This window comes from Phoenix dactylifera, chromosome 1, assembly GCF_009389715.1.
Source record: "Phoenix dactylifera cultivar Barhee BC4 chromosome 1, palm_55x_up_171113_PBpolish2nd_filt_p, whole genome shotgun sequence".
NCBI lineage: Eukaryota > Viridiplantae > Streptophyta > Magnoliopsida > Arecales > Arecaceae > Phoenix > Phoenix dactylifera.
The window spans coordinates 1,907,527-1,929,558 of record NC_052392.1 but is presented as its reverse complement, the minus strand read 5'-3'; the positions used below and the strand labels follow the sequence as shown (position 1 = coordinate 1,929,558).

At 41.7% G+C, this 22,032-nt stretch overlaps 1 protein-coding gene across 1 annotated transcript; it reads right to left on the bottom strand.

The window, feature by feature from the left end:
• Positions 1 to 231: 231 nt before the first annotated feature.
• LOC103720145 (double-stranded RNA-binding protein 8-like) lies at positions 232 to 20,226 on the bottom strand. Its single transcript, XM_039123516.1, has 4 exons — positions 19,873 to 20,226; positions 18,669 to 18,928; positions 1,156 to 1,369; positions 232 to 1,061 (listed from the first exon to the last, which is right to left on the bottom strand). The coding sequence occupies exons 1-4, from the start codon at positions 20,117 to 20,119 to the stop codon at positions 610 to 612; spliced, it is 1,173 nt and encodes a 390-aa protein (XP_038979444.1). The 5' UTR covers positions 20,120 to 20,226; the 3' UTR covers positions 232 to 609.
• Between the last annotated feature and the right edge of the window lie 1,806 nt (positions 20,227 to 22,032).

Here is a 22,032-nt window from a genome sequence, read left to right as displayed (position 1 = left end):
TAATACTAATTACAGTAATATATATAAAGTTAGGACAAGAACCAAGGCAGTTCTCTAGAGACCACAAATTGATCAACTCCAATATCCAATTTCTTTAGATTCAGAAATCGAAAGGTTATGCCATTATTTTGGTTACAAATTCACAAAGCAAAAGGAGTTAGTGACACTATTATGACAACCAGACACAATTCACGGTTAAAAAATCTTGTGGTCAATTATATGACAAGATAATGACAGCATTGCAAGAAATGCCAAAGTACAACGATTACCTCTTCATTAACCAAATATACGATTCAGCTAGAAATTGTCATATTAATGATAAATATTCTTTCTTCGAATATAAAACAATGGACGGGTAAGGAGAGGTAATTCACTGAATCTGTCAGAAACGCAACTACATTCCTGTATGAGAGAGTAAAAGAAGACACCTATAAGAGAGGCAAATCACTGAATCCAAGTCGGAAATGCTACTACAATCTGAGAATCTGAGCCTTGGGCACTCCAATGCACAAATCAGTTACCGCTAAACCAGAATCTACCCTTCACCTGACTCTAAGCTAGTTCCTCACAGGTGAATTTTCTAGCTTTTTTGGAGGTGAAATCCCAAAACTACCTCATATTTTCACCCATCACTCTTGTTGAAGCGTCCATGTTGGAGCTACCTTGCCCGCTGCAATGAAAATCCAGTCCCTCTTGTTTGTCATGGCAATGTCCATTGGTCTCCATTGATGGCATGTTCAGACCTTGCTGATTCTCAAATATGACCGATCCCCCAACCTGACCTTGAGAATCCTTGCTCACCTCGGACATCCCAGCATCATTGCCGGAAACCCTTGAAGCATCATTTATCTCAACATTTCCAAGTTCATCATTGGTGGATTGCACCACCCGCTCATCTTTATTTCGAGCAAATCTCCTTTTAGACCATTTTTTCTTAAAATTAGTCTTCTTGGGTTTAAGTTGTTTCACGGCTTCAGTGTTTGTTTCCTGCTCTTTCCCCTTCTTCTTGCTAGGAAGAACAGCATACTGCGAGGCACCATTTGTTCCTGTCTCTGACTGTCCTGCAAAGGACAAGACCAGATCATATTGAAAATGTGGAGAAATCCAGGCAAAGCCTTTTATGTTCAAGCAAATAGATAATAGCTAGTAGCCTACTCTGGATTGCTAGAAGAGCTGTTCGTGCTGCTTTTATCTCTGCTTCCTTTTTTGTTCTTGCAGAAGCTCCAATATACTGAATCCCACCGACCTCAACAGTACATGTAAATGGATTTGTCCCGGAGGGTTGCTTATTGCATACGTAGGACGGGATTGCATAATTCATTTTCTGTGCATACTCCTGAAGCAGATTTTTGCATAGGCCAGTTTCATGCTGCAGATAACAGTTTCTGATGTTAAAACTAAAGAAGAAGACTAAAACATGAAGATCTACGATACTGCAAATGGGCCCTATCATGAGAAACTGGTTACTGTAAGCATCTGTTATGATCTTATGGAACAAGGTGCAAATCCTTTTCCACATAATACCTAGACATGTAAGGACTCAGCAAGTAATGAACTTAAATTTTAAACAACTATAGAGCTGTTTGGTTTGACAGAGACTAATTGCACTGATCTGAATGAGCACATATTACACACAACTCGTGTCAAATACCATGCTTGAATCAAGTGAACTTGGAATCAACCAAATAGGCTGTCTTGTTCACATGCTTGAATCAAGTGAAGAAGATGATTGACAGATGGAATTGCTCCACATTCTTTAGTACAAATCACAGACTTAGACAAGCCCCTTTCTTCATTCAGCAGTGGAACAACCCTACAAAAGTTTGACTATACAAGACAGGCGGGAAAACTTCACTCGAGAGAGCATATAGGATATGTGGCAGCACCTTTTATGCACTTCCAAATCTTGGGTTAAAAAAGGACACAGAACAGGAGGCAGGACAAAGCATAGCTGCAAGAAGACCAATAAACATGCATAACTATGAAACCAATTTTCAAATAGGCCCTGTCAAAATGGACTCATCTTCTTTATCCCAAAAAACCGTTCCATGCAACAGCCCCTCGTGTTGCTAGGTTGTCCATGAGAACGATATTTCCTTGAATGCTGTATCTTAACAAATGTTTGTTTTGTAATAGTAAAACTGGACTTACAGACAAGTTTTTTCTTCTCAATTATTTTTCCTTCTAAAATAACAACCTCCATGAGCTTTATAAGAAAAAAAATATTATTTCATAACGAAAGGGAAAAAATTCTCTCATTTACCATCTCCAGTCTAGAGTTTGACCCTCCCTATCAACCCCAACAATAGCCACTAATAAAATCATAGACTTCTCCATCCATTAACATCTCAATAGCATGGGTTTTTTGACTGAAAATACGGATCTGAATACCTCAAACACTTAAAACCCATTTCCCCAGCCCTTAAATTTCTACATCAGCTACCAGTTTAGGGAACAGAACAATTTCACAGCATGTCTGTCCAAAACTTGACTCCATCAACTTCCACCACTCTAATGATGAACCCTGTGTAAACTTCTTAGATGATTCTGTCCACTTCTTAAATGAGTCTGTCCACATGAGAACCCAAGACCTATTCATGATCCAGTTGAAATAAAAACACCCTCTATAATTCGAACTTGCATCGAAAATGCCCATCATTCCTCCGTCTCGTTTCCGTTCATACGTATAAAATACATTACATATATGGAATTGGCTGAAATTTCATGTGACCCGGTAAACAGAATATACATTCTATCATTGGTAGATCGAACCGTATAGTTCGATGAATAGTGAGTCAATAATAGGATTTTTTCGATAAGCAGGAAACTTAAGATTAAGATGCTCTAGAATGGAAATAAGGGAATGTATACAATACCTACATTTAGTCGGATTCAATTTGAGAGATTTTATAGATTCATTAATCAGGGCTTGACGGAAGAATTTCATAAATTTCCAAATATTGAAGATCAAGAAATTGAATTTAAACGAATTAGTAGATGCTGCCTGTTGCTGGAAATTGGACCCGGGGGCGGCCGTCGGCTGAGGAGGAGGAGCTCCGGCGAGAACTGGCGGGCGGCGGTCCGTCGGCGGGCGGCGTCCTCCGAGAGACCTGCAAAAATGCCGGTGGCCGGGATTTCCGGCGCCGGCCCTCCGATGCTTAAGTCAGAGGGAGGCTTAATTTTGGAGAAGGAGAGGGACTGTATTTCGAAGTCCGAAGCCCTCTTTTTTATAGGGAGAGTGGTAGGGTTACCTATAATGTGACTGGGCGAATTAATGGGTTACCGTCACGATTGGACGTGGGCGTTTGAAGTAATGAGTTGCCGTGGATGGCCCGTTCCCATCATGGGAGGAGATGGCGCGTAGCCAGAGCTTGCTTGTGGCGCGCAGTGCAGTACATTCTTGGGAATGGTGAGGCGTTGACAGTCGTAGCAGGGTATGGTCTCTGATTGATATGTCATGGCGTGGCCGGCAAGTAAAGCATGGTGCGGTGAGGCTGCTGCAGGGCATGGCCGCAGCATATAGACGACGAGGTCGGCCTTCAGATATCAGCTCGGCCTTCTGTACTCGACCTTCTGAGCTCGGCAGCCTTCTGTGCTCGGCAGCCTTCTGGTCTCGGCCTTCTGTGCTCGGCCTTCTGAGCTCGGCAGCCTTCTGGTCTCGGCCTGCTGTGCTCGGCCTTCTGAGCTCGGCAGCCTTCTGAGCTCGGCAGCTTTCTAGTCTCGGCTGCTGAGCTCGGCAGCCTTCTGGTCTCGGCAGCCTTCTGTGCTCGGCAGCCTTCTGGTCTCGGCCTTCTGAGCTCGGCCTTCTGTGCTCGGCAGCCTTCTGAGCTCGGCTTGCATGAGCTCGGCTCGGCCTGCATGAGCTCGATCTTCTGAGCTCGGCTCTCTGAGCTCGGCCTACATGATGAGCTCGGCCTGCATGATGAGCTCGGCTCGGCCTTCTGAGCTCGGCTCGGCTCAGTCTTCTGAGCTCGGCTCGGCCTTCTGGGCTCGGCCTGCATGATGAGCTCAGGCTTGTTGTCAGATTTGGGTGCTTTAATTGTACGTGTGGGGTGGTCTATTTTTTTCCCTAACACTACCCCCGACTTCCGAGTTTGAGCTACTTTTTGGCTCGGGCGAAGAAAGTAGTCCAGTCGTCGATCATCCTGTAATATAGCCAAATATATATGGAGATGTGCGTGCCAAGTAGGGTGTACCTCTCATGCAGTTGGAGTCAAGTGCTTCAGGTCGACTCAGCAGCCTTCTTTGGCTTGTGGTCGACTTAGCTCTCGAGAACGTCGAGACGACGCGACAGATTTTCCGCGTCGCACTTCTCCTAGCTGACAAGGCAAAAATTCAGGCCATGAGCCCTTTTTTTACTGTCGGAGTCGAGCGTCTCACGCTGAGGTCGGCAGCTTTGCTCCTCGACTAACTTTTGCGGACGCTCTTTTGTTCGGGGTCCGCTTTCTAGGGACACCGGCACAATAGGAGAAATAGTTGCCATTGGAGATCTGTGTGGGCGTTGCTTTGTTGTTATCCACGAACATTTTGGGGGTGCTTTGTTGTTAATCACGAACGTTTTGGGAGGCCGCGAAGGTATTACCCCGTCATCCCGAGGTCGAGAGAGCTCGGGCTCACTGTCGACTCGTCGAGGCATCTCGACCTTAGTCGAGGAGGCGCTACGGGAGGCCGCGAAGGTACTACCCCGTTGTTGGTGTTGAGCGCCACGGAGGGCCGCGAAGGTACTACCCCGTCTTTCCGAAGTGTCGAGGGGTCTGGGCACGCACTGTCGACACTCGGGGCATCTCGACCTTAGTCGAGGAGGCGCTAGGGAGGCCGCGAAGGTACTACCACGTTGTTGGTGTTGAGGGCCACGGAGGGCCGCGAAGGTCTACCCCATCTTCCCGAAGTGTCGAGGGGTCTGGGCACGCACTGTAGACACTCGGGGCATCTCGACCTTAGTCTAGGAGGCGCTACGGGGAGCCGCGAAGGTACTACCCCGTTGTTGGTGTTGAGCGCCACGGAGGGCCGCGAAGGTACTACCCCGTCTTTTCGAAGTATCGAGGGGTCTGGGCACGCACTGTCGACACTCGGGGCATCCCGAACTTAGTCGGGGCATCATTGGAGATACATACAGGAGATGGACTTTGTTGGTGATCGTGCGCCCTTATTCGAAGCGGGGCGACGTTGGAGATAGGGATACCCATAGGTCGTTTTTTGGATTCTCCAACCTGAAAATAGATGAAATATTGAAATTATTTGAAGCCAAAGTGGCGTCCTGTACCTTTTGAAGATATTTTGATGGCTCTCGAGCTTCGAAGTCCCTCAGGACTTGGCTCAGCACCGGCCTTCTTTGGCTCGATTTTCTGGGAGGTGTTCTGCGCTCGGACTTCTGAGCTCGGCAGCCTGCTGAGCTCGGCCTTCTGAGCTCGGTTTGCATGAGCTCAGCTCGGCCTTCTGAGCTCGGCCTGCATGATGAGCTCGGCTCGGCCTTCTGAGCTCGGCAGCATGGATGATGAGCTCGACTCAGTCTTCTGAGCTTGGCTCGGCTCGGCCTTCTGAGCTCAGCGGGGGCTTCGGTGATGGCAACGCTCTGAAGGAGAGTAACGTCGCGGGCGCCGTCCTGAGGACTTACGCCCGTGAGGAGGGAGTACATGCTGGTTTCTTGCTGCCGGAAAACAGAAGACTTGGAAGGATAATGAGATTTAATGGGGCTGTACCCTTTGCCACAGAGGCTCACAATCCCATTTTAAAGCTCCATAACTCTCCTTCTCCAGACCTCAGCTTTTATTTCTCTTTTCCTTCAACTCGTTAACGTGAGACTTGGGCTACTACTTCTCACTGGTTGCCCCCACATACGTCGTTGCAGCGGGAGCCATGCCTGATTCGAGATGGCTCGGGAGAAAGTTTCTTCCTCTGCTTAATATGAACCCGTGGAGGCGGCACAGGAGGGGCCTCCATTTGTTGCAGGCTTTGGGCTGCAATGGCTAGCGTTTGGACTTGCTACACTAGCACGTCGAAGTGCTCGGGTTGGACTTGTGGAACTTGATCTACCGGAGATCTTGGTGGTAAATTCTGGACTGAGCGTTCGGGACTTGGAGCATGATGCCGAGAGGTGTTAAAGACTCCTCTGCTCCTTAGTTTCATGGCCGCAACTCGGGCCCTTCCTCTAGCGCCAACTGTTGCTGGAAATTGGACCCGGGGGCGGCCGTCGGCTGAGGAGGAGCTCCGGCGAGAACTGGCGGGCGGCGGTCCGTCGGCGGGCGGCGTCCTCCGGGAGACCTGCAAAAAATGCCGGTGGCCGGGGTTTCCGGCGCCGGCCCTCCGATGCTTAAGTCAAAGGGAGGCTTAATTTTGGAGAAGGAGAAGGACTGTATTTCGAAGTCCGAAGCCCTCTTTTTTATAGGGAGAGTGGTAGGGTTACCTGTGATGTGACTGAGCGAATTAATGGGTTACTGTCACGATTGGACGTGGGCGTGTGAAGTAATGAGTTGCCGTGGATGGCCCGTTCCCATCATGGGAGGAGATGGCGCGTAGCCAGAGATTGCTTGTGGTGCGCAGTGCAGTACATTCTTGGGAATGGTGAGGCGTTGACAGTCGTAGCAGGGTATGGTCCCTGATTGATATGTCATGGCGTGGCCGGCAAGTAAAGCATGGTGCGGTGAGGCTGCTGCAGGGCATGGCCGCAGCATATAGACGACGAGGTCGGCCTTCTGAGATCAGCTCGGCCTTCTGTGCTCGGCCTTCTAAGCTCGGCAGCCTTCTGTGCTCGGCAGCCTTCTGGTCTCGGCCTGTAGTGCTCGGCCTTCTGAGCTCGGCAGCCTTCTGAGCTCGGCAGCTTTCTAGTCTCGGCCTGCTGAGCTCGGCCTTCTGAGCTCGGCAGCCTTCTGGTCTCGGCCTTCTGTGCTCGGTAGCATGGATGAGCTCGGCAGCCTTCTGAGCTCGGCTTGAATGAGCTCGGCTCGGCCTTCTGAGCTCGGCTCGGCCTGCATGAGCTCAGTCTTCTGAGCTCGGCTCGGCCTTCTGAGCTCGGCAGCATGGATGATGAGCTCGACTCAGTCTTCTGAGCTCGGCTCGGCTCTCTGAGCTCGGCCTGCATGATGAGCTCGGCTCGGCCTTCTGAGCTCGGCCTGTATGATGAGCTCGGCTCGGCCTTCTGGGCTCGGCTTGCATGATGAGCTCAGGCTTGTCAGATTTGGGTGCTTTAATTGTACGTGTGGGGTGGTCTATTTTTTCCCCCAACACTGCCAAAAGGAGTGGCAATGCCGTAAGCAAAAAGAAAGGGACTCAGAGAATGGGAGAGGTGACTAAAGGCCCTACTTAATCAAAAGCTGGATATGAAAAAGTAGATTCTTCATCCGTAACATTAGACTACTCTTTTTAGAATCCCCATCCAGGTTTTCCTGGGCCTTATATAAGTCATGCCGAGGGGCTCGGCCTAAGAGCTATATCATACCCTTTTGAGGAAAAGAAGGTAGGGTTCCAGCACTCAAATCAGAATTTGGTTGACCCCTTATAACTTAAATCAAAGGACGAGAAAGAGATTATTGGTTTTCTTGCTCCTGCTTCTTCATCTGCGCTCGTCAAGCCAACTTAGCTTTTTGGAAGGTGAAACAGCGGTTGAAGCAGACATTTCAAAATGACAAAATCAAAGATATTTAATATGCATTTGTTGCATTGGGCTCTTTCATAAACCGATGTAAAGATCAATTAGTCCACCATATTTTTCTTTACAGAAAAATAATGAGATGGCTCCATGTCCTCTGGTTCATCATTTGTATTCTGATCTAGAAGCAATACCAAAGTGTTTTATCATCTAACTGGCACATCTGTCCTTTGCTCCTCTCCATATGCATGGGCTTTAGCCCTGATTACTTAATTTAATTTCTTATAGAATAGAAAGAAAAAGATATTCATCTTACTTATTGCTTGTTTGGATTGAAGTGCACTAGAATTCTTATCGATACTGGAACTCATAGGGAAGAAAATGGATTTATGGATGGAATCAAATGTGCAGTATTTATAGAAAAAAGTATTCAGTTATTGGGGAACAATCAATATACTTTTAATGTCGAACAGGATCAACCCAGAAATAAAGCATTGGGTCGAACTCTTCTTTGGTGTCAAAGTAATAGCTATGAATAGTCGTGACCTGGAAAAAGGTAGAAGGAAAATGGGTAGAAAAACTTATTAGATATCATTCAAATGATTTCAGTATCTAATAAGTTCTACCCACTATTGAATTTGAACCAATGACATCCGCCATATGAAAGCAATACTCTAACCATTGAGTTAAGTAGGCTATTTATCACCAAACAAAGGACCCATCACTTAAGCCAGTCCCCTAGTTCTTAGTCTCACGGCTCAATTTTCATACTCAATTAACTAACACATGATTGATCTTCAAACTATGACTCCCTAGCCCAGCATCTTTCTTGGACAAGTTTTATTCCAGTCAAATGGATACAGATACTTGAATACTCCTAAAGCCAAAAACATCCCTCCCGTCCATCCAAAATGCTGTAAGCATCTTTCTCCACCATCATCCTTGGAGAACTGTATTTTGATCAAAATGGGAATCTATAGAAAATAATCTCTCCCACTCCTCCATAGGAATTCCAATAAGCACCTTTTCCAGCATCTGAAAGGTAGAGATAAAACTATACTGGCAGATCAGAGTGAGCAAATTCACGATTCAACTTGTCTCTCTACATCCGATCAACCATCTTTAAAATCTTCACAACACCACATCATAATGAACAGGCAACCTCTCCATTATACACCCCAAAATCAACCACCTATCGCAACCCACTTCCCACTTATAAACATACATAGATTTTATACCATCTATACAGCTCACTTTGAGGACAAAAGCTTCTTCCATCAAAATTAGAGAAGCAATGAAATCTAATACTCAGCCCAATATCAAGTGTCTGTAAATCAGGATTAAATTTCTAGCTACGAGAAAACCAGGCATGCAAGGATTCTACTATCAATAACAATTGGCAGGAAGGGTTACCACATACCAGTTTATGCTCATTCAAACAAAAAGAAACCCACAAGTTTCCACTATCTAGAACAAGCATTGAATGAGAAAAGAAAAGGTAAGTTTTGATGTAAGATCTGCATGCATCTCTGAGGCAGAAAATTACAAGCCAAAATGACATGCAATCTCATCTAGATCCCAGATAAAACAATATATCCTAAAGCATAACAACTTCTTCGATTTCATTTCATTTAAATGCCTCATGTTTGCATTTACTATACATTGAAACCAAAATATAAGTACCCCTAGTTGTGTCCATGGGTTAACCTTTTCAAGATTTAGCAGTGTATTACTTGTATAGGTTTTCTACCCTATTATTAGCTGAGTTGTTAATTTTCACTAAAATTATGAACATAAACCATGCAATTGAAGCCTAGAGAGCATGTCTTTATCTTAGCATAACTGATAACCAGCCCAAGTTTACTGGGTCTAAATTGATGATGTAGAATGCACCTGACTAGAGAGAACCTTGCATTTTAAAAAGCATGTTAATGTAACCAAATAATATGTAGGCACATGGGAATATATTGCAAACCTAAAGCAAGCAAAAATATGTAAAGAAAAGGATAAGCAAAGTAAAAAGTATTTAAACAAGAACCAGCATGTCTAATGTAAATAAATAACTAGAGACCTTTCACTCAAATGTTCAAATGTTCAATCTAGATACAATATTATCTTGGACCTTACATCATTTCAAATGGCAACTATTACTTTCTCAACAATTTTGTAACATATCATTTTAAAATTTGTAGGAAACAAATTGCACATAAAAAGCTTCTAGAAAAGTGTAAAAATGCAAAAAACTATCTGAAGGAAGGCCTACACCAAGGTAAGTTAGACCTTGTTCTTAAAACAGTATCTTTTTGGACTCTGGAGTGCATGTGCATGTCCGCTCACACGTGAGTGAGTGAGAGAGAGAGAGAGCAGCAACAGCAGCAGCAGCAACGATGAGTGAAGACAACATTAAAAGTGTGTGGTCATTCATTGAAGCTCTCTGTGTGCCTCCTGCCATAGTTCAAGTATGCCAAGCTTCTATGGGCAACATTGGCTCCCAAAACTGCAAGGTTTATGGTAAACTATTCCAAATACCATCAGAATGCATAGATAACCCAAATTCTGTAATCACTCCTAATCTAGAGTTAGTAGATCTAAATGTTTGCATAGGCAATAGACATGAGCAAGCTTTCCCATCATCCACTACACAAACTTCAGATTTAATCATCATTCATCAACCTCTGATTTACTCCCTTGGCAACTATGCAATGATTCCAGACAGGTAGGTGAATAAAAAAGTATGCTAGGTGAGGCCAGTTGAATAAAGAAGGCAGGAGAGAATATTAATTTAAAGGGAATTGACGACTTCTAAGGGAATATAATGGGTAAGCCCCCTATTTCCACCCTTGGTTCTAGTGATCTTCCTAACATGAAAACCAGCAATGGCAGTGATTCAAGAGGTCAGCAAATAAATATGGTAGGATTTAGATTGAGGGTACACAAATGGGGAAGGAAAGATGGAAGCTACTATAACAAGAGTTGAGATCTTTGAGAAGTCTATGGCAGCTGCCTATCCTACTAGTTGTGCCACTGGATGCCTTGAGCCCTTATGCATTAACATAAAACCACTAATCAATCCCTACCTTTAATCCGCTGAGTCAAATGATCATCTTTATGAAATAAAAAGATGTAGAAAATATCAGTCAATGGTGCAATGATAGAGACAGAAGTAGACAGTGGGTATGAAATGCAAAACCATTTACATTTCTTGAGCTTGACTGGAAAAACCAAATTACCAAGATCACCAGCCTAGGAGGTAAATGAGAACCTTTGAGGGGCAAATTACAAAATTTGACTGCTAATACAACCAAACATAAACCACACATGATATTTAAATCTTGTCAGCATTGCAAAATCTAAGGAATCAGCAATGATTTAAGTCATGATTTCAACCTGGAAGAACTTGAAGATGTTAAATACTGCATCACTGCATCAGCTCACATAAGAAAAAGACAATCAAACACAGTAGACATCATATAATATTGGCAATTCCTACATTTTGACAATTTCATACTTCCAGTGCCACCCAAATATCAGAAAACCCAGCACACATTGGGCTTCTACACAAGTGTCCTTTCTCTTGAGAAAAGCAAATTCATGGTGCCTTCTTGACTACCTTCCCTCGACCACTGGTTCAAAGCCAGGCAGAAATATGACCAGATGTTTCCCTTTGGCCAAAAAAGATGTCCAAGTCAACAATGGCACAGAATAATCCATGTATCATATGTAATATTGCAGTGATGCAATCCAAGTAATAAAATCCTCTAACCTCACGACCTTAGGATTATACATAAAGCCTGTAGAATCTGAAAATTACAGTTGACTTATACAAACACTAAATCCCGAATACTAAAGTATCCTGTTTTAGCAGTATAAGCATAGCAGAGACGGGGAGTTTGATCTCTCCTTCTTCTTCAGTCATTAGGAATTGAGAGTGAGGAGGTAGGCATTACTTCAAACAAGATTGGAGAGATGCTAGCATGAGTTGGAGACAGCTTCCATTGTTGATCTCGAGCCACATCACCACCAGAGCGGCAAGGGAGGGAGGCAAGGAAGGCGACAGGAACTAAGGAGACTAATGTGGGTTTGGAAGATTAAGGCAATGTAGGAGTTTGGGGATGGTTGACTGCTTGGAGATTAGGAGATAAGTGAGGGAGAGGTGAGAAGAAAAAATGGGATAGGTACCAGGTAACGCCCTTACTAATAAGATGATGTTAGGGCAAGCATGAATGGCTTCAAGTCTTGGTAATTTTTAATCAAGGTTCGCCGTACCAGTGCATACCGCTCTCTATTGAGCATATCTTACTAGCACCGAACAAAGACTCTGTACAGGGGCACATCGAGTCTCGATATGCTGAACCGACCCTATACCAAGTGTACCAACACTATATCAACATGGTACCGATACAAGATCTCATACCGAGATTCCAAACCTTAATTTTAATCATTAGATCAAATGGTTGAGGGTTGTAAAGCCTCCAAGTATGAAAGCATTAAAGCCACTAGATCAAGATCCCATAGGTAATATACATGCACTCTTATATAGCCCAAGTTAACATACCAGAAATAAAATATAGTAATATATTCCTTACAAAATAAATAAGTTACACAGCATATAAATTTTGTCCTTTTTAATTTTTCAAACCATATTGAGCTAAATATATGTGAGCTTGCCCCAGCACATGCTAAGCTTGTTTAAAATTCAAGCTCTAAAACTCGGATCATATTAACTTTTTAACTAATCGAACAAGCCGGAATCTAGCCAACATGAGTCCAAGGTCTGTCAGATTGATCGTACCGACATACCGGTGGGCACCGATATTGATACCGGTTGGAACCGGTACCGAATCGGAGACGCGCGTGCGGATGAGACCGCGGCGAACGTCAACAAAAAAAAAACAAAAGAAAAAACAACGTGTCCGCGGCCCACGCGGGCTGCTAGCCCGCATGGGCATGCTGCCCCATGAGGAGAACCGCGTGGGTTCAGTTCCCTGTGCGGGAATTGCGCGCGGGCGCGCGATTCTCCACTCACGCGTCTGCGCGCGATTCCCAAAAAAACAACTATGCGTCCGCGCGCGTCTCCGGTTCGGTACCCGCGCGGGCGCTCTTCCCACACGTGGCATTAAATGGGCAGCCCGCATGGGCGCTCTTCCCCATGCACGGGCGCGTAGAAAAAATTCGCTTGGGCTGGTGGGATCCTTCCGGTTCGCACCGGAACAAATACGGAACCGATTTTATATGCTATACCATACCGGTGTCGGTACAGGCTGAACCGACCGGAACTGGTTGATTCAGCATCCCATGCATGAGTCACTAGCAAATGGCTCGTTCATTTGATAGCCCTATGAATGCCGACTGGGAAATTTGTAACCCCAATGTTGGGATGGATGTATGTGGGTGCACCTTTCAGTCTTATCCCATGCATTCTCTTGGTTTTTCTTTCCTCTCTCTCTCTCTATCTATCTATCTATCTTCCCTTCCCCAAACAGAATTGGTAGGAGGCTATTTAAGTTAAAAAAATGTTTTAAGTCAATCCGCATGATCTATCTCAAAAGCATCTTGGTGGGATCATAATACATCATATAATATTCAACATTTTATGCATCATAGAGTTTCTTAAGAAGTCTGATACAGAAGGTGCCAACTTCTAAATTGGTAAAGTCTTCGATACCATCCCCACCCCCACCCCTCATTTTGTAGCTCATTGTCATCTATCAGAAAAAGAAAAATACAATAAAATGTCTAATACAACAATACAAACAAACATTCAAAATCCAAATAAGGAAAGTATGATTGCAATTAAGAAAGATCTTGTTTAATATTCGTAACTGCAATACAAAATCCATAACATGTCTATCCTTTTAGGGACAAAAAAAATGGAAGAAAAAAGAGAGAGGAAGAGCTGCCTTAAATGTGTGTGTTTCCCCTTCTTTCCCCTTTAATGCTTGACCTACAACTGAGCCAAGTCGGGACCGAGATAAACATGGTCCTAACTCAGACCCAATTTCATTTTGGGTCACAATTTTAGACCTTATACAACCAATCGATGAACTAGGTTAGGTTTGGTCAGGTTCATATATTGGGTGGGTTGGGTCAAAGATGACCTATACCCAACCATATGCATTCGATTCAAGGTCTACATAGGTTAGGGTCAAGGTAAGGGCCTAATGCAAGAATAGAAAAATACAATATTCATCATATATTTAGAAAGAAAACTAATAATGATATGGATAAGAAGTACATAGGTTTAGTAAAAGTACGTTAATATGGATTTCTACTACTTATATTGCAATAAGAAAATGGTTCAACCTTAATTAAACCTTCAGTCTACAAAAGTATAGTTTTAGTTTCCAATCTACAATCTGACTAACATGGCAATAAGACAAATAACAGCGGGTTTAGGGATTTTAAAGTTCGAGTTTTTGGGATAAGCTTCAAGCAAAACTGGGTCAAGTTAGGTCAAGTCATCCAATGTTTTACATATACCAGACTTGGGTAGTATATGGGTCAAAGTCTAGTCTAGGTTAGATAGGAAATATATTGCCCTCCTTAGGCTGATTCACTTTCTTAAATGAGTTATCTTTCTAAACTTAGGCTTGATTGATGGGTTCAAAAAATAGGGTCGGGTTAGGTTTAACCAAATGAGGACTTGTTCAGATTGCAAATTGACCTGACCCATTAGCAACCCTATTATCGCTATTTCTAGAAATATTAATATTTAAAATGTAAATTTAAATATAATCAATATGTAAAAAACTAGATTGTTCCATTGTGACATGGAAGTCACGAGCTCGAGATATAGAAATAGCCTCTCCACTCGTGGGGAGAAGGCAACGTACATCTGACCCTACCCCAACGTTGGCAAAACCGGTACCAGGCACCGTACCAGTTTTCTGACGGGACAAATCGGTACGGGCCTGTGCCGAGCCGGGCCCATACTGACACAGTTGAACAGACGGGGGAGAGAGAGAACGAGAGAGGAAGAGAGAGAGAGCGGGGGAGGGAGGGAGGCCGGTGGAGGCTGAGAGGAAAAAAGAGAGGGAGACGGGGAGGGAGGGAGGGAGGTCGGCGGAGGCCCAACGCCAGCCTCCACCGGCCCTCCGCTGGCCTCCCTCTCTCTCCCGCTCTCTCTCTCTCTTTTTCTTCTCCTTCTCTGCCTCTGGCAATGGATTTCATTTCCGTTGCCAGAACCATACCAGTGAGTCACCGATACAACACAAAATGGTAGAAACCGCTTCCAATTTGGGACAGTTCCCCCAACGTCCTACAGTAGATAGAGCCTCATGCACTAGTTGCCTATAAAAAAAATAGACTATATGGAAGTTAATTAATTAGTAGATATCTAAAATAAATAAATAATTATATTAGATGATGTGCACGCAAGAAGGATCAATCCCATGGCTTCTAAATATGTTTGTACCAGACAATACATAGACAATTGAATGAATGGCTATAGCGATTTTTTTCATGTTTATATATAATACAAGATTGTAATATCAAGCTAGAAAAGCTAATGATGCCAAAAATTCAGCTTCCACACTAGACTAGGCCAAGATTTGCCAACTCAATCTAATATTAGACAATATCATGCTTTAGCAACTGACTTTGCAAGTAGAATCTCGTTTCTAAAAGTTCACAGTAATTGCATCTTTAGCAACAAATACAAATTTCTTGTAAAATTTTATGTTCGCCATCTATTAAAATAAGGTAATGTTACCATAGACTTTACATGTTAAGAGATACAACTTCACAAATTAAGAGTAACACAAGTAGCATGATACAAACTAAGCTCTTTACTGGCCTATTGTTTCCCCTGCTTAAGTGAAACCCTGCATCCCTCATTATTTTGAGGTACAGGCTAGCAACACTATGGTGAAAAGAGAAAAAGCCATGAGCCTAGAGGCATCTTCAATGCATGCTCCATCTTGATGACTTCCCATCTCAATAGAATGATTGGCTTTGACTTTTTCTAGTATTGTTTTGATTTACTTAGGTTTTTTGTTGTAATTTGAAAGATAAAAAATAAATAGTAGTGATTACGAGATAAAATTTAGGGTGGTATGGGAGAATATCTTTTGCTAGTGATAAGTAACTTAAGGTTGGTAAAAATGGAAGTTTAAATATGATTACTCATTACATCTTAAATGGAATTAGTGAGCACGTGATGGTACCTATAGTAGGTTTTTTCTCTATGGCAATAAAAAATAATTATAACTTATGACTAAATTTTAGTATCAAGACTGGTAAGAAATTGAGCCTAAAAATGCTAAATTGCACTGTAATTCCACAACCTATACCGGAGCATACTCTTGGTTTTTGCCTTCAATTGCATCTCATACAATAATGGCACATGATTTGAATTGAACCTCTCCAGTTAGACAACATGAAGAAGATCCAAACTCTTTATATCTAGAGACCACTTGCTCTACCTTTACCCAATATTTGAAGTAATCGACTCTTTGCTATTTCATGAGCCTATTTATAGAGAACAAATCTTTGAAGCCATCAGCATATAGATGTTTATTTATGTCCTTTGTAGGAAAAAGATAACATCTTTTTCATTGTGCATTATACATACAAAATTAAACCACATTCTGCTAAGTTAAGTAATCATTTGTCACCTTTTATCGAAAGAAGTCTAAGTAATATTTCATTGCTGCTAATCTTTGAAAACTTCAACCCCGAGCACACGCAATGGAGCCGTAGACAGTCAAGTGAAATCCAATCCACGAAATAATTTGATCTATGGACAGCATCGTTGTGGTAAAGGTCATAAATGCTCTCATATTCTACCTCATGTGCATTGCATGTGCTTCAACTAGTTTTATAAAAGAAAGTTATTACAGTTTTCGGTCATAAGATTTACAATACTGATCAGAGTTGATGACCCAACAAATGAATTCTTGTGGTCGACAAAACCATCAATTTTAATTGTGAAAAGGTGATAACTGACTAGGAGGGTTGCTAGGTGTTATAAGCATGTTGGTCAGAGAGAACGGAGGGGAGGGGAGGGAAGGGGGGCTAGATAGATAGATATATATATATAGAGAGAGAGGAACTTTAAGGTTGGATGATCCTTTGATAACTTGTAAGCATCCAAGGTCCTGCACATGTAATAGATATAGCTAGCCCTACATGCATGCATAGGCACATGTCTATGTGTGTGCTCCTTCATAATTGTATCATCTTTCAGAAATTGTTCTCTTAATGGGTATCTTTGAGCATGTAAAGCTAGACAGATGTCTAGCATGAAAAGCACATGCAACCACGGAGATAAAGGAAAAGAAAAGAATAGAGATAAAGGAAAAGAAAAGAATAGAGACTTTTTGTGTGGCTGGCCCCCAGGACGACAAGAAAAAATATGTCCAGAATCAAGGAATATGATACAGTTCAGTCTAGAATCATCCCATTGCTGCATGAATAAAATAGATATTTACAATAGATTATGAATTGACTTTAAACATCCTAAAATGCTGAAAACAAACTGCAGAAATTAGATCCACTCTATGTCCCTTAAAAGGAACATACAGCACAATAATAAAGTAACATCAAGAATTAATTAAATGGTGAGTAACTCGATACATGTGAATACTGTGGAAACAGGTAAGCATAATGACGAAAAGATTACCTTAACACATGCTAATCCTCCAAATCTATTATTTTATAACATGAATATGTAATAATGGCCAAACTAAAATGCCTGTTTACTCAAAGTTCAGCCACTGAAGGGTGTTTACAAGCCCAATTAGATGAGGAACACACAAGCCACATGACATGATCATAATTAAATTCATTTGTGGACATACTGGAACTACAAGAGAAGATCTCTGCTCCATTCAGATGAGTCCCCAATTATCCAAGGTACACTCTATCTTAAATTGAAAATTCATTCACTACAGAATTTGAATGGGTGCCACAATCCGATTTACAAATTTGGCCATGTCCTGGTGATAATTTATCAAAATATAACCCAAAAACCAGCATTCAAATAGTGTCAACCCGAAGATAATCCATGTCCATTTCTTAACATATTAAGAGCACCAATCCATGAATTTCAATTTTTTATTCATAAAAGAATTATATCCTGTGGCAAAATGAACAAGGGCATCCAGCATAAGAAAAGTCAAAAATCCAGATATGGCGACATTATTGATATATAACCACATACATGGATATTGATTTATTCACAACTTTGACATGGTTTCTTTGATAATATTGCAATCAATGTTGCATATGTTCTTGTACCTAGCATACCATATCATACTGATACCGAACCGATACTTGGTATAGGAGACATATCGAGAGTTGATATGCCAAACCGACTGATACTATGCCAATATGGCACTTGTACCGGGTACTGAAACAGGTTTGCAAGCCCATGGCCATAATGACCATGTCTGAAACCAATACAATGGCCATTGTTACATTATAACAGCCATCATTCTAAACCATGTTTAGTATTGCTCCAAAAAGAAGGGGAAAAATCTAAGTTGTCCCATTTTTTTCATCCTAGACCAATGTAGAGTAATAAGAAGACTAAAACTAACCTTAAAGAAGACCTAAAATTAACCTTAAAAGTTAATCTCAGATATCCATCTACTTTAATCAAACATAATTACTTCAAACTTCAGATGTATTCACTTGAGGAAATGCAGTCACTACCTATCTTAAGCTAAGCATCACCTTTCTATAATTTTTACAGCATTCGATGCAAAAAATAAATTGAAGGGAAAAAAGAACCTTATTAGATTAAAGTTGTTTGATTGCATCACAGTCCTACGCAAGCAGACTTCAGAGTATGGATAAGACAAACACATCTCAAACAAGTTAGAGAGAACAAATTGGATTATATGAACGAGATAAGAAGAATAATATATAGCCACAATATATCCGCCGGACGTGCTTCAACTCCTATATCAATCACCAGGTAAGGGATATGAAAGATACATAGAAAATCCTGCTTCCTCGAGCACTATTATGCATGGAAAGGGGCACTTTATAATTGCATGCAGATATAACTATAAACATCCAGAAACACTTTCTGTGAGAAACATCTCAAACTGTAAAATGAAAAGCAAAATGGACTTACAACTGTAGGTAAATTTTCTTTCATCTGGCCTGACTTGTGTATTTCCATAAGTGCAATCTCAGCAGCTGACTGTTCGGCTGCCTTGCGGTTGAAGAATCCAGGCAAAGAATCATATCTAACATTATTAACAATCACTGTTGACTTGAAAACAGGCTCATGTGAAGGGCCTTCCTTCACAGTTTGATATTCAGGAGTTGGAAGGCCAACTTTCTGTGCATACTCTTGCAATCGACTTTTGAATACATAGCAATTTGCCACCCCTATAATCAAATGAAATGATAATCATTAACACATTTGTGAGGTAGGTAACTTCCAAATGGTTGCAAAATCTCACTAGTCAAAGTTACTAAAGGTATTTCCTTATTCACACTAACATGACTTGAAAGAGTTTTCTCCTAGTAACTATCACTAGAATCCATGCCATTAGTTCATCCGATACTTGGTATAAAGATAGCATCATTTTAACTTAATTTCTCCCAAAATACCAACTAAAACTCACTGTATATCTTCCGAGATAATTAGAAATGAAAGGCAGTCGAAGCAAAATGAAGTCCTTTCAGAGTCATTAAAGACATCTGACAGTATAGAACAAATGGAAGGGAATTATTAGGAAAATGATGAGCAATTGAAGGATAGCTACTGATATATATTACTCCCATTGACCCAGAGTTCCTTTTTGTGGATACAGCATTATGCACAGAATCAACCATGCCTTACCACGGCTGAAAGAAATTGACTGTCTCGCTTTTTGTCATCCCCAAAATATCACCTGCATGGTGCCCAAAAACTGGAATTGGAACTCACCCCAAGGAATTATCTTCTCCTAGCACTTCCAAAACTTACATCCAACCAAACTAACCTACAGTAGATTAAGGAGCTGAGCCTACAGGATGTTGCCTCATACCTGTAGATGCCTCTTTTCGTTGAAAACTAATTAATCTATATTACAACGGCCATAATCCCGGAAATTCACCTAAACTCACGCAGTAACTTTTCAAGCATAACAGCAAGAAAAGAGATTGAAATATCACAATAAGATGCAAAAATGTCAAATATGCTAAAATCGATCGAGCATATGAGCAATTCACAGGCGTAAATTACAAAATTGAATAACAAAAGTTGCAGGGATTGAAATTGATGATAATTTAACGACAGGATAATGAAAGCTGTTCCTGATTTCATAATAATCTTGAAGGGAAATTACCATTAGGGCGAGACGGCGGGGGGTTCGGGAAGCAATGGGGGCCGGAGAAGGCCGCCATGGGGTCGGCGTGGCGGTCGAACCTGGGGGCCGGCGGTGAGCTCTCGGCGGCGGGCAGCGGGTGGGGAAGAGGATTGGAGAGGGGAGGCGAAGAAGAGTGGAGGCTTTGGGTGGAAGGGGGAACGGTCGCAGCCTCGGCCTCCAAGCACGAGGCTTGCAGTCCTTCTCCACTCCTCGCGGAGTCCTCCATGGGCTAGGATTTACGCAGTCCGGCGAGAGCCCTAGTAACGTTATAGGAGGAAGCGAGCAGCGACATGGATCGAGTAATTGGGATCCAAACCCGAACCGCCATTACTCTGGTCTTACCAGGATCCGCATCCGGACAAAGATTTTAGGATTGAATTTTTTTAAGAGAGAGAGGGAGAGAGAGAGAGAGAGACGGTGACAATTATGGCCAAGTCCGAGTTCCTACGTTATGATTGAAGTAAACCCTAGCCATTGCTATATCATTATATATTAATAATAGTTGATATTTGATCTTTGTTCCACCATTATGGCCATCCTAGATTCATTTTTTGCCGGTGACAATAATTTAAATTTCAATCAATAGTTAAAATATAATTTTTATTTTATAAATAGGAAATTGAATATATAGTACAGGCATTTTTTTTTTTGCTACTGGTCATTATTTGTTAAATAACAGTAAATAACAATCACCATAGTCATGGTGCTTTTAAACTCAATCAGTTTATAATATTCACGTAACTTTCAAATTATAATAGTCAATAACAAAAAAGAGAGAAACCATCTACACTATAATTATCCAAGCTTAAATTCCAAGGGATGCACCATTCAATATTCAAACTCAAATCCTTTATTTTCAAGCAAAAAGGTATGATTTAATATTGATCTTTATTCCATTGTAATAACCATTCCAACAGGGAATAAAATTCATTTTTAATTCATTGTTTGCTATTGAAAAAAAAAAACTCAACCAACAAGCATAACTTTTATTTTATCAATAATAATTTGAATAAATAATGAGCTAGATTTTTTATAATTGGTTTTTTTTGTATAATATCAAAAGATGATCATTGTGATCAGCCGTCTTTTAAACTTTAACAATTTTTTTCTTCTATAAAACTTTCAACAGCCCCGTGCACTATCCGCTACATACTACCTATTGATGCAGGAAAGGGGTAGGATAGGGATAAGAATGGGTGAAAGCGTCTTACCTACACTCAAACTCTCAAAAAAAACTGGCGTCTCACCAGTAGATAGAAGCATCTCACTTTAGAAAAATGAATTCAACTTCAACTCTGCCATTGCTTATTCATCATCCCTCCTTTTATAAAGAAGAAGGTTGGAAGTGCAAAAATTCAAATTACAAACGAAAACAGAAATAACAACTAGTTGATATCCAGCTGAAGACGAGAAATTGAAATTTGAAATAAGTCAAATTCAAACTTTGAATGAAAATAATCAAACAGAAAGACTAACTAACTCCATGATAGAGAAAACGCATGAATCCTAGGTTGGATTCACGCAACAGCTCCAGATTCCCATCATTTCTCTCCGGTTGAGAAAAAACTCGACTTCGGCGAGTTGCATGACTAGTAGAGCTCATACAAATCAGGGTTTAGGTATTGGACCTCCTCTGACTCCCCCATGAACAATCAGATAAAGGGCGATTCTTTCACTTCACCAAAAATTTCTGATATCCCCCACAACGCATCTGTTGAATTAAATCAAATATTTTAAAATTTTGAAAACCAAATTGGTCAACGGCCAAGTGGCAAGCATCCGCGCACAAACAAGGGAGTAAACATAAAAAAATTCTCAAAGAAAGTAGGCCATGACAAGTGTCATGCATCTAGCGCAATAGCAAGCATGAAAAGGCCCCTCGAAGAAGGAAGGAAACATGGACAGCCAAGATGCAATAAGCCGAAGGATCAAATGAGCACAAGAAGACACGTCATCAATCCGCGGGAGGAGAATCTTCTTCTTTTGACGTGCCTGAGCCTATATAAAGGGCTCTAGGAATCATTTCAAACTACAATCAAAAATTTTAACTTCTTTCTATTCCAAGTGTTTATATAAAAAGGGCTCTAGGGATCATTGGGGAGAAAAGAAATAAAGAAAATTTTTCTTCTCATAATTTTT

Excerpts from the sequence above, each read along its gene's own strand:
- LOC103720145 (XM_039123516.1), bottom strand. The coding sequence starts at position 20,119 with ATGGAGGACTCCGCGAGGAGTGGAGAAGGACTGCAAGCCTCGTGCTTG. Across the intron at positions 18,929-19,872 it reads CCCGCCGTCTCGCCCTAATG|GGGTGGCAAATTGCTATGTA; the intron begins GTAATTTCCCTT and ends ATTTGATTATAG. Across the intron at positions 1,062-1,155 it reads AGCTCTTCTAGCAATCCAGA|GACAGTCAGAGACAGGAACA; the intron begins GTAGGCTACTAG and ends TGTCCTTTGCAG.